This window comes from Centroberyx affinis, unplaced genomic scaffold (genome assembly GCF_046629955.1).
Source record: "Centroberyx affinis isolate AG114_WGS23_722 - 3 ecotype Tasmania unplaced genomic scaffold, CSIRO-AGI_Caff_v1 ptg001606l_1, whole genome shotgun sequence".
Lineage (NCBI taxonomy): Eukaryota > Metazoa > Chordata > Actinopteri > Beryciformes > Berycidae > Centroberyx > Centroberyx affinis.
In genome coordinates, this window is record NW_027280050.1 from 111,427 (window position 1) to 122,922 (window position 11,496).

Here is an 11,496-nt window from a genome sequence, read left to right on the forward strand (position 1 = left end):
TCAGTATGTTTAGCCTGCCATGATCAGAATTTGGTCACAAAAAGTTAAAAATCAGGTTCCTTTTTCATACCACCAAACACTGTACATGCTTGTTCAAATGCTGAATGCATCTGGACAGAAACTGATCCCTCCACATGAGACTGAAGCGAACTGAAGCATTCAGATGCCGTTGTTGTACTTAATTCATCTCACTGGGCATGGGAATGTTACGGATCACCTGAAAGGACACAGCCTATATACTTAAAGTCTGAATGCACACAACAGTCAAACGTACAGTCTATATAATGAGGTCTGAAAAAACGTCACTGGGCTTGGTTATATGGTTGGTCTGAAGATAAAAAAACTTATTTCACCAGTGTAGATAACTCAGTACATCAGGTCCTTTTACAATGTCACACAGTGCACTGAAACATAAAACCTAAATGGCTTCAGAAATCATATATTGCACACAAAAAGAATATTTTAGCCTTTGTTGTAAACATGAATATATTTGTTCACATTAATTCCTGTAACTAGACGAAGACCAAAACTGCAGACCGGTTGGTTTCAGCAGACTCCTGTAAAGATTTTCCTTTGCCTGCCACATAATGGGGAGTCCTAATATAATTTGCGTCACTGAAGGATCAGCAACATTTGGATTTGAACTTCAGTTTGACCTGATCCCAACTTTACAAAATGAAATCATGTCTAATTTCAAGTCAGTTAACCTACTGTACAATCTGTAACTCTTGAAGCCTACATATGATAATAAGCACCTTTGCTGCAGGATGATTTCTTTTGGTAGTTTTCTTTTAGAGTGCAGTATGGCTTTGGAAAGGACCAAGTTACAAGGGAGGAAACAGTTTTAAGACTAGAAGGTAACGTGAGATCTAGGATTCATCTAAGTTCAGGTCAGTTCAGGGATTTTGAGCGCTAGCCCTAGCCTAGGACTATTAGGCCGTGACCTCTAAACCATCTCCACTAGCCCCTGTTCACATTCTGGCTAGTGAGGATGGCTTCACGCGGGCCTGGACCGAGAAATGCCCGCCACAGTCTGTAGGCCCCGTAGGCTTCCCAGTGTTTAGACTACATAAAACATTTGACATTTTCCCTTACAGCAGCAGCAGCAGCTCTCTGGTCAGATTTCTGTCCTGTTCAGTGATTTAAGGTTTGGATGTGATTCTCAGACTCAATGGAAAGCTCATGAACCAGCTTTTCCACTACAGGACAAAACATTTCTTGACTTCTGCTGGACCATAGTGCCAAATCAGTGGCCGGTGCTTGCATGTTGATTTGGTCCAAGGCTGTTGGAAAAGCAGCGAGCGAGTCTCACATCCTAGAGGATAAACCTAGAGGTACGGTATGTTGTCAACATCTCCTTTAAAGGGAAAACAGGTTGGTTCTGCTGCTTCCAGCGTGTCTGAACTTATGGAATCTGAAATATAGTGGATTCAAGACAACTGGGTGCTGTAACAGTTCAGACCCCAGTTGTCTTGAATCCACTGATGACTATAAAGGAAGACCTGGGAGGAAAAACTAGGAGTGGACATCGTCAATGCCGTTCAGACCTCCTGTTCTGAGTTACTGGCCTATAGCTGGGCTTCCGTCTGAGTAGTTTTGTGCGAAACGTGACGGATCAAATTGGAAAGACTGAACGGAAATATCAAAATGCGATAAATCCTAGCTTCGTTTTACGTTCAGGAAGCCTGCTGAACGCATTTTATTTTTTGCGACGTTTAAAAAATTTGCTTGGTTCATGTTTTACCCACTAAATCTGAAAAAAAAACGCCACTGTACGCCATTTCTGTCTGGTCCCATGTGACATTTGTCCACCTCTTGTTTTTCCTCCATAGGACTCACTGAGTAGTCACTGACAGTGCGCTCCTTAAACAGACCACAAACTAACTGAACTCAGCTTAAAAAAAAAAAAAAAAAATTCACATATAAAATGTAGTCCAATTGGGCCTTGTGCAGCAAAAACTCCAAATAAAAAAAAAAAAAAAAAACACAGGATGTTGTCCTGCTGGAAAAGCCAGTCAATATACTAGAACTCCCTTTAGACTGAGAAGGACAGGAGATGAGAGACAAAGTTCTTCTACTATGAAGCGTATGTACGAGGAATCTTCTGGAAAACAAGTGTTAAAATCCACCGGCCGTTCCGTTATGAAATAAACCGGTCAGTCCGTTTAAATACCCGTCTTTAATGCTTCAGATAGTGTGCGTCCGCTTCCCGTCAGCCTGGATATTCCATGTTTTCCCACTAAATGAAGGTCTACTTTTGGGAATCTTTTGTCCATTCGGGGGGGGGGGGGGTGTCAGGGCCCCGTTTCCGTCCGGGCGGCGGCGAAGGCGGCCTCGTCCGAGTCCTTGGCGTCGTCCCCGCCGCTGGACGAGCGGCTGCTGAGGTCGGCCACGCCCGACTCCAGGTCGCTGGAGGCGGAGAGGAGGTCGTCCGGGTCGCGGCCCTTCACCGGGACGGCCGGTCCCAAAGGCAGGGTGAGGGCGGGGTCCTTCGGCGGTCCGGGGGCGGGGGCGGGGCCGGGGCCGGCGGTCGGGGCCGCGTGAGTCGTGGGCGGGTCCGGCCCGCGGTGCCTCGGTTGGCTAGTCCTCCGCCTCGGAACCTGGATCTTCTCCCACGTGATTGGCTTCCCGGTCAGGGCTGCTATCCTCTGCAGGGAGGAAAAGTGGTTTACTTCCTCTAAACTGACTGACCGGTCTTTCAGTTAGAGCTTTATCAGCAATGGTACCAAACTTTATCAATATGTGGTTTGCATGGGAGTAGGAGGCGGGGATTGTGGGTGATTGACAGAATTAACACAGATTATCTCCATCAGACAACACTCCAGTTGGACACCAGCTCTTGAAGACAGAAAGCAGTAAACTGACTTTCATTTGTCGTCTTTGAACTTGAATTTGGATGTAAAGCATGTCGGTCCTGGAATTCTGCAATCTGGATCCATATAAATCTATTGAAATTTATTTAGTCCTCAATTTGATGTAGGCTGCCAAATTAGCAGTGCTGGGGAAGCTCTTCACATTGGAAGAGGAATTCAAACTACTTTGTAAAAAAAGTGAAATGTCTTAAAATACAAAATCACATCACTGCAAAAACTCACCGTGACACTGTCTGCCACAACACAAACAACCCAATTTGGCTTTATGGTAACTAATTATGTTGTATGTCAACTTAAAGTAAAGAATTAAAAACTTTAATTGCTGGAAAAAATGCTATTCCTTTATTTTATTTTATAGCCAAAATAGCTGGTTGTTTCAGTCACTAACGACATCTCAGTGTAAGAAAGTACTAAACTACTAAACTGCACCACAACCAAGCTACTGGAAAATGTAGTTAAAAAATATAGTTACAAAAGTGACTCATTTCACTGAATAAAAAAGGTTATCACTGCCTTGCTCAATTTAGAAAGCCTACCATGGTTTCTGTATTGTGAGAGTCCAATCCACAACCTTTTCCTCCTGTGTTTCATTTATGTTACCACTCTTGAATGAGGCCTATATAAATCCATCTGCTTTCATTAATCAACCAATTTCAATGCTAAAGGCCACTGTAGGAATCCTGGCATCCTTGTTGTGTTGAAGGGAGAGTGGTTGGGGCGGGGGGGGGGGTGTCTGTGTGTTGTATGCCTTGTCTGGAGCCCGGGTGGTGGTGGTGGTGGTGGTGGTGGGCGGTTCCTCCTGGCGGTACCTCCTGGTGATTGGCCAGCTCCTCCTCCAGCTGCTGGGACTCCTCCCTCACGGCGGACAGGAAGTCGGCGGGCGACTGGCGGGGGGGCGGCGCCGCCTTCTCCACGTGGTGATAGAGACCCTTCCACATCCTGGACGACGGAGGGAGGGAGAGAGAGAGAGAGAGAGCGAGAGGGCCGAGGAGGAATTAGACGGAGGATTTTAGCCAAAGACAGTAAAGACATTCATCCAGGACTCTCCTCCTGGATGAATGTGCTGTGTCTGCGGTGTGTGTGTGTGTGTGTCTGGCGCAGTAACTGACTTGAAGCAGTAGGGGGTGGTGTTGGGTCTCAGGACGCCCTGGCTCTGGCTCTGCTCAGCCTTGTACAGGGGGTTGGTGTACTCGGCTCGGTCCTTCCACAGCTGGCTCCACACCGAGTGGCTCCGCTCGTGAAGCCTGCCGCCAACAACAACACACACACACACCGTAAAATAAAATGACAGTCTCCAGGCCTATGTACTGTATTCTATATCTTGTCACGGGCCATATGAAACACGAGGAACCCACATTGGTAGATATCTAAATATTTTTGAATGGTTTCAGTTCTAAAAATCCACTAAAATCCACTTAGAAAAACACAAGGCCTACTTTTATAAATGAATGAGTCTTCTTTGGATAATCCGGTGTAGGTGTGTGTGTGTGTGTGCCCGCCCTACCTCATGTCCCGCCGCTCCTTCTGGCAGTTGCCCAGGAAGGTGCCGTACTGGCAGGAGTAGGCGTGAGCGTGCACGGCGACCAGGAAGCGCTCGTTGAACTCGAAGGCGCAGGGGAACTGCTCCGACAGCTGCCACACGCACTCCAGGAACTGGTCGATGACCGGGGACACCTCTTTGGGGTCGCCGTCCAGGTGGGCGTACCTGCGGGGGGGGGGGGGGGGGGGGGAGAAACTGTCGGCTCACGCTCTTGTTTATTTGGCTGTCACGCACTCAGACACACACACACACACTCTCAAGGGAAGTGGTTAGACACGTCAAGAGAAAAGAGGCAGAATCCTCCTAAAAGCAGAAAATTAGCCCCTAGTTAAACCCCCTAGAGACTCTCCCATTCACCTGTAGCATCTTTCTCAACTGATTCCGCTCCTGACTTTATACCTGATGACATTACAAGGTTACAAGGAGTCTGTGTTCTCTGCACTGGGAGAGTTTTCACAACATTTATTGGACTTTTTGAGTAAAGGGTTTGGAAGGACTTAAAATACTGTTTTTGATCCAAATTTGTTGACCTCATTTTCCAAATTAACTTCAAAACCTATTTTTCTGTCTGCTTCTCTTTCTGTCTTATACGTCGTCTTTCTCTCTCTCTTTCTCTCTCACACACACACACTCTTACACACTTTATATATTACAGTTTCTCTATACATTTCCACTGCAATGACCCCAAAACACTAAACTGCTACTTTTTTTTTGACATTTAAAAGTTTCAAATTTAAAAGTGGACAAAATCAAAGATAATTGCATTAAAGTGAGTCAATGCAAATATGTTACAAAATAAGATAACACACTAGGTTAATACAATGATGTGCACACGTGTGTTTAAGTAGAAATCAGGCTTTACTAGTTGCTGACCTGTGGGAGAACTTGTGTCCGAAGGAAACCCAATCTCTCTCTATGAGCACCTAGAGGACAGGAGGAGGAGAAGAAGAAGGATAAAATCAGAGATCTGATTTGTACCACTCATTAAATATAGTCATTTTGGTGTGTGAGTGCTAGAATGAGAAATCTCTTAACATCATCTGTCAGTGGAGGTCTAACTGCAGGAACCTGACACTCTGTGTGTTTGTGTGTGTGTATTTTACCTTTATGAGTACTGATAAGTCTGCAAAAGCATATTCCACCCAAAAATATCTATATTTAACAAGTCATATAATCAAGGTATCGAGTCTTAAAATTGCTTGTTTCCAATGCAAATCAACTTGTTTTAAGAGGTTCCTTTAATCACGTGTCATTTTTTTTTTATACAAGTGAAGTGATCTGCTTTATTCAAACCTTTATTCAAAAGCTTTATTCAAAGATACTGACACAACTAACTGAAACCACATTGGAAACCAGTGAAATTATCTCTCCATTGTCAGATTGTAAGACTTATGAGACTAAAGTAGTTGTTAAGATGGGCATTTTTTGTACAATTTAGAGATGTTAAGAAATCGCCAATATTTCTGCAATATTTGGTTCAGGGTTCAGGGTGTGTGTGTGTGTGTGAGAGAGAGAGAGAGAGAGAGAGAGAGTTGGCCTGTTACCATGAGTCCTTTGATTGTTCTGTAGTGTGGGTCAAGCAGCACGCTGGCGACAGAGCAGGCCTGGGCCGTCCTGTCCCACCCATCCGAACAATGCACCAACACACTGACCCCCTCGTCCGCCACCGCCTGCAGGGAGACAACACACTTAACTGACAGCAGTGTGTGTGTGTGTGTGTGCGCGCGTGTGTGTATTTGTGTCACACACACACCTTGGCTATGAAGACCCCGGCGTCCAGCACGGCTTTGATGTGCTTGAGCCAACCCGAGTTCTCCAGGCCCCACAGGAAGTCAGTCATGGACGGAGACCGCAGCTCGCCCACTGCACGGGGGAGAGAGAGAGAGAGAGAGAGAGAGAGAGAGGGGAGAGTTTACACACACGCACACACACAGCCGAGTAGAAGATAATATCAGAGGAAGTCTGTGTTTTTGCTCTGAGTGGTAACGTGGTTATTTCTCTTTCTTTATTTCACTCTCCCCCCCCATCTCCTTCTACAACTTTCGCTTCCCTCTCTCCTCTCCACTGTTCCTCATTATTCAACACACACACACCCGCACACACACACACACACACGCTCTCCTGTTCGTACCGTCTACGATTTTCTGCTGGCTGCTCCTCATCACGTGGATGTTTTCGATGCCGATGAACTGCAGCTTGATGTTGGTGTAGTGGTCCTCGTTCTCGTAGCCTTTACCTGCTGCTCGGTTAGCCATGGCGTTCAGCTGGAGACACACACACACGCACACACACGCACACACACACACACACACACACACACAAGAACAAAAAACACAAATAGGCAAACACAGAAGACAGAAGAAAATATGAGAGTATTGTAGTTCAAATGCAGTCATTTAATCATGATTGTGTGTGTGTGTGTGTGTGTGTGTGTGTGTTACCTTGGGCCTGGTATCCACCACATAGATATAGTCACTACCAGGGTTGGACTTCATCACAGCCTGCAGCATCATCTCATCCTCCTGACAGCGGCCACTGAACCCTGACAGCGGCTGGCTGCACCGGCACACTGCTGCCTGCATGACAAGAACTCATCATCAGCATCAGCATCATCATCATCATCTTCATCATCTTCATCATCTTCATCTTCTTCATCATCATCATCTTCATCACAAGACAGAGGAGTTTTTGAGTAAAATACAGATTGCCACGCGCGTCCCTCCCTCTCATAATATTCCCATCCTTTAAATTTGTCTGTAAGTAAAACACCTTGTCTCTCTTGTTACCCGTCCCCCCCACTATCCTTAAGTGTGTGTGTGTGTGTGTGTGTGTGTGTATGTGTGTGTGTGTGTGCCACTGACCAGCGTGTCCTGGTGGAAGTAGGACAGAGCGGGGAAGCGTCCTCGACTCCTGAACCGGGAGCTGCCCACGATGACGGCGGGCGTGGCCGACCTCGGGACGAACAGCTCCGACGGGTACGTGTCGCACACCTGGGCGGAGGGCGAGAGAGAGAGAGAGAGAGAGAGAGAGAGAGAGAGAGAGAGAGAGAGAGAGAGAGAGAGAGAGAGAGAGAGAGGGGTTTGAAGACTTTGTCCCACATAGGAGGACTTTTGTTGAACTGAGAATATTTTTACTGTTAGATATGATTTTGTCCAGAATTCCTTGACTATCTGTATTGTAGGTAGAGAGATAACAGTGAAACTATGATCAAAACAGCCATTCTTCTACATTCTCTAATTGTGTTCACTTGTTGTAAATGAAATAATGGTGAAGTTTAACAATTCATCGATTTGCTGGCGACCCCACGGAATCCCCTCAAGGACCCCTGGTGGTCCCTGGACCCCACGTTGAGAACCACGGGTATAGTCCTCTTAGTAATACAATTCATTATAATACTGTGGCGTTGTATTCTAATGCAAAGTCATTTACTGTAAATATTTTTTCCATGATCCATTGAGCTGTGTGACTGGAACAACGTGAAGAGTAAAAAGAACCGAAACTGAAAAATATTCTGTCATTCTATTTCCCACTTACAATATAATCTCTTCATAATGCTGACTATGGGAGATGATTTGGAGTTGGTTTTGCAGTATCATATGATATTTTATTATTGTCCACACATGGTAGAAAAACTGTCTTCAATTAGTCCCATCTGAAATATCTAGTATTTAAAAACTGAATCCCAGTTCTATGGCTCTATAGCTTCTCCTTGGGAGAGCTGAAGCATGCTACACATGTTGGAGGAGCTGGTCACTGATAAGCGGTCCGTGTACTATCTTATCTATGACCTTGTAAATGTCTCACTATACTCAGCAATAAAGAATGGGTGGACAGCTGCAGTGGCTTAAGTAGAGGTAGAGCAGTAGGAAAAGTCGACTCCCAACCTGCCTCCTGTGTTGGGCAAGAGTTAACCACCGCGTTGCAACAATACAAGGCAGTAACTGCAGCCATAACTGTAATGCGGATCAGACCGAAGCCATGCTGCAATGTGAATCAATGATACCACATGCCAGATTTCAAAATGACTCCCATGTGACAGCATGAGTCAAAGCACTAGGGGCTTGCTATAACTTTACAAACAATCTTTTTTTCGCAAAGGTTATTCGAGAATTATATATTACTGAGGAAATCCTACAAGTAGCACTTTAAAAGTCACTTCAAAGCCCATCTTAATCAGGACTACAGTCACTCTCTTATCTTCCGCCATGCATTGAAATCATCTCTTCAAAAAAAACAAAAAAAAACACTTCAAGTCCCCCCCTCTAACCTATCTTCTTCTTTTTGCACCTGATCTTGTTCCTGTTTCAAGCTTCATCTACTGTGTGTGTCCCGCCTGCTGCCAAAGCTCTAAAAAGGAAAAAAAATGTGGAGAGTCAGACCGACCCTGTACTCGCTGTTGGCCGCGGTGGTGACCCAGAGGTTGTTGGGAACGCCCATCCGCCTGTAGTCGGCCGCGAGGTCTATGAAGCGCCACGACTCCGCCCTCTCCTCCTTGTTCACGTTGGGGTTGAAGGACAGGCAGTAGAGCTCGCTGTACTTCTCTGGGACGGAGAGAGTGAGGAGAGGAGAGGAGAGGATTGACCCGCTGAGGACATTTCACACACATTTACACACGCTCACACGCACAGACACACACACACCTGCTCCTGACAGCCTGGACAAGGAGGTGTGTGTACGCCCATACAATCGCTCACACACACACACACACCTGGTCGTGACAGCCTGCTCAGGGAGGCGTGGACGTCCATGCAGTCTCTCTCCTGCGGGACGAGGAGCTGGATGACCCGGAAGTCCTTACAGCGCAGGATCAGCTGACTCCCCGCGGGGGTGGTGGGCGGCCTCTCCACACTGCTCACCATGCTGTGTAACACCTGACGCACACACACACACACACACACCTGCGTTATTACACACTCAGGACGTTCTAGTACGAGCTAACCGCAACTGTCATTAAATCCCAAATCCCTCGAAAAAGAAAATGAAAGAAGAAGGGGAAGAAGAAGAAGAAGAAGAAGAGGATGCTTGGGCTAATTGGAATCCGTCTTCTCCGCTCCTGCTAATCCAGACGCACTCGTCGCCTGTTAGGTGAAATCCGACACCTCTGGATGCCTTTATTATCTAGTCAGATCCAGAGGGAGGGAGGCGGGCCCCTGCCTCCCTCCCAGGGGGGGGATTTGACGGGGGAAGGGAGGCATCTTCCGGCCCTCTGTCTCGGAAACTCTTACATACACACACACACACAGGATAACGTGCCGTCTCAGCTTACCCAGGTCTCCTTGCGGGTCTCGGGGTTGTTCTCCACGAAGATGGTGTGCGTGGCGGAGAGGTAGAGCGTCCCGACGCTGGCCTTCCTCTGGCCTGACGAGCGGTCCAGGAGACGCACGTTTTCCACCTATCGGAGGCACACACACACACACACACACACACATACACACACAGTAACAGGTAGTTAGGCGAGCACACACTCGTACACACACTCATAAACACAAAACAGGTTTAATAACACAGTATATCTGCCGTGAGGTTCATATTAAAGTGTGTCTAAGAATCAAGGTCATTCAGTAACTAATTGTTTTGCGTGCGTGTGTGTGTGTGTGTCTGTGTGTGTGTGTGTGTAACATCAAACCTCTTGTCTAGTGTAGATGTGTGTAGATGCATGTTACATGTAATGCATGCATCATAAATCTCATAGACAGTATGTAGGCTTATGCATGCTCTGCCCTATTAACTCATTTGTGCCCTATTATAATATACACCATTAGACCATGATGATGTGGTAGAAGGGGGACCTGTCTGCCTCTGCCACAATGGTAGACAGGAGGAAAATGGTGGTTACCAGCACAATGCACCGTCATGGTTGGGCAGATGGGAAGGGGGGGCAGGTAATTTGGGGCAGATGGGGTCGTTTCATATGCCGTGCGTGATATTACTTATAGAACGTCTGTAACAGCGGGGGCACAAGTGCATCATAACAGCCAGATGCACCAGTTGTGGTAAGACCTAAGGGGTTTCACGATGTAACGGCCCTGCGTCCATTATCGGACACAATTTTGTTAGCTCTGGCGAGATTTCAGCTTTTCCAAAAAAATAACTTGGTCAATTTAGTAAGTATACCCGCATAAAAAAACATTACTTAGCGATGCCAGAATACTTGGAAATCCGTGTATCTAATATTAGTTTATGCAACCTACGTATATTTTTCGCGTGATGCACGATTGCCAACGCAGCGCTCTCCAAGTCGAACCCCTAGGTCCATTATCGGACTGGGTAATGCTTTAAGCCTGGTGTTGTTTTGGTCTTTTCACAACATCTCTTCCTTAACTATTCGTTAATCAAACGATGACCCGGGCTACAATAGCGACACTGAGGCAAGGCTTAAGGAGCCGGGGAAACAGAAGGAACTGTCCAGCGCTAGCGAGATCAAAAGGACGTCTACCTGCTAGCTGTCCGATAATAAGACAACGTGAGGGACGGCTCACATTAATGCCTATTAATCAGCTCTGTAACATCGGGGACAGGGTGAGAGGAGGAGAGATGGATGGAGGAAGGGAGATGGATAGATAGAGAGAGGGAGGGCAGGAGAACCTAGTGTACCGTGTGAAGGACAGAGGGATGAGAGGATGAATGGGCACCGCTGGGTTAAAAACAAAGGACGATAGAAAGAACCAAGGCACAGGGCTGAAATGCCTAACCGTTACCTTGGGCGTCCGGATGTGCTCCATCACTGACAACCAAAATGGTGGAGATGGAGAAATGCTAGCCCGACGTGTTTTGTGTTTTTATCGTCAACGGTTATAATCCCCGTTTCGTCAGCACGTCAACAAGCCAGCTGTATTTTCCGCGGGTATTCCATGGCTGTCCTGGGATATATTCCATGGTGTCCGTGTCTCTTTCTCCCTCTGTCTTTGGCTTGTTCGGTTAAACTGGTAGAGAAGGGAGCCGTTGCCCTTGTTAACGGTAACCGAGCTCGCTGTCCCCCTCTCCCCGGTACATGTAGCGACGCTGACAACAGCGTCTAACTGGACTACTGTCAAGCAAGCGACAATAAAAAAAAAAGTAGGACTTCCGGTTTTAACCTTCAAA

General features: G+C 46.6%; 1 protein-coding gene across 1 annotated transcript; it reads right to left on the reverse strand.

Annotated features, from left to right (window-relative positions):
- Window positions 1–2,294: 2,294 nt before the first annotated feature.
- On the reverse strand, window positions 2,295–11,135 carry mtmr7b (myotubularin related protein 7b). The gene is made up of 14 exons (XM_071528070.1): window positions 11,112–11,135; window positions 9,680–9,805; window positions 9,122–9,284; window positions 8,797–8,954; window positions 7,275–7,403; window positions 6,855–6,989; window positions 6,545–6,677; window positions 6,167–6,276; window positions 5,958–6,083; window positions 5,287–5,336; window positions 4,378–4,578; window positions 3,983–4,117; window positions 3,683–3,812; window positions 2,295–2,648 (listed from the first exon to the last, which is right to left on the reverse strand). Exons 1-14 carry the CDS (start codon window positions 11,133–11,135, stop codon window positions 2,295–2,297), a joined length of 1,974 nt encoding a protein of 657 aa, XP_071384171.1.
- Window positions 11,136–11,496: the final 361 nt, after the last annotated feature.

What these genes read in the sequence shown, in the direction of transcription:
- mtmr7b (XM_071528070.1), bottom strand. Translation starts at nt 11,135, where the DNA reads ATGGAGCACATCCGGACGCCCAAG. An exon ending in AGCACATCCGGACGCCCAAG is followed by an intron (nt 9,806 to 11,111) that starts GTAACGGTTAGG and finishes TGCCTCCGATAG; the next exon opens with GTGGAAAACGTGCGTCTCCT. An exon ending in TGGTGGATACCAGGCCCAAG is followed by an intron (nt 6,678 to 6,854) that starts GTAACACACACA and finishes GTGTGTCTCCAG; the next exon opens with CTGAACGCCATGGCTAACCG.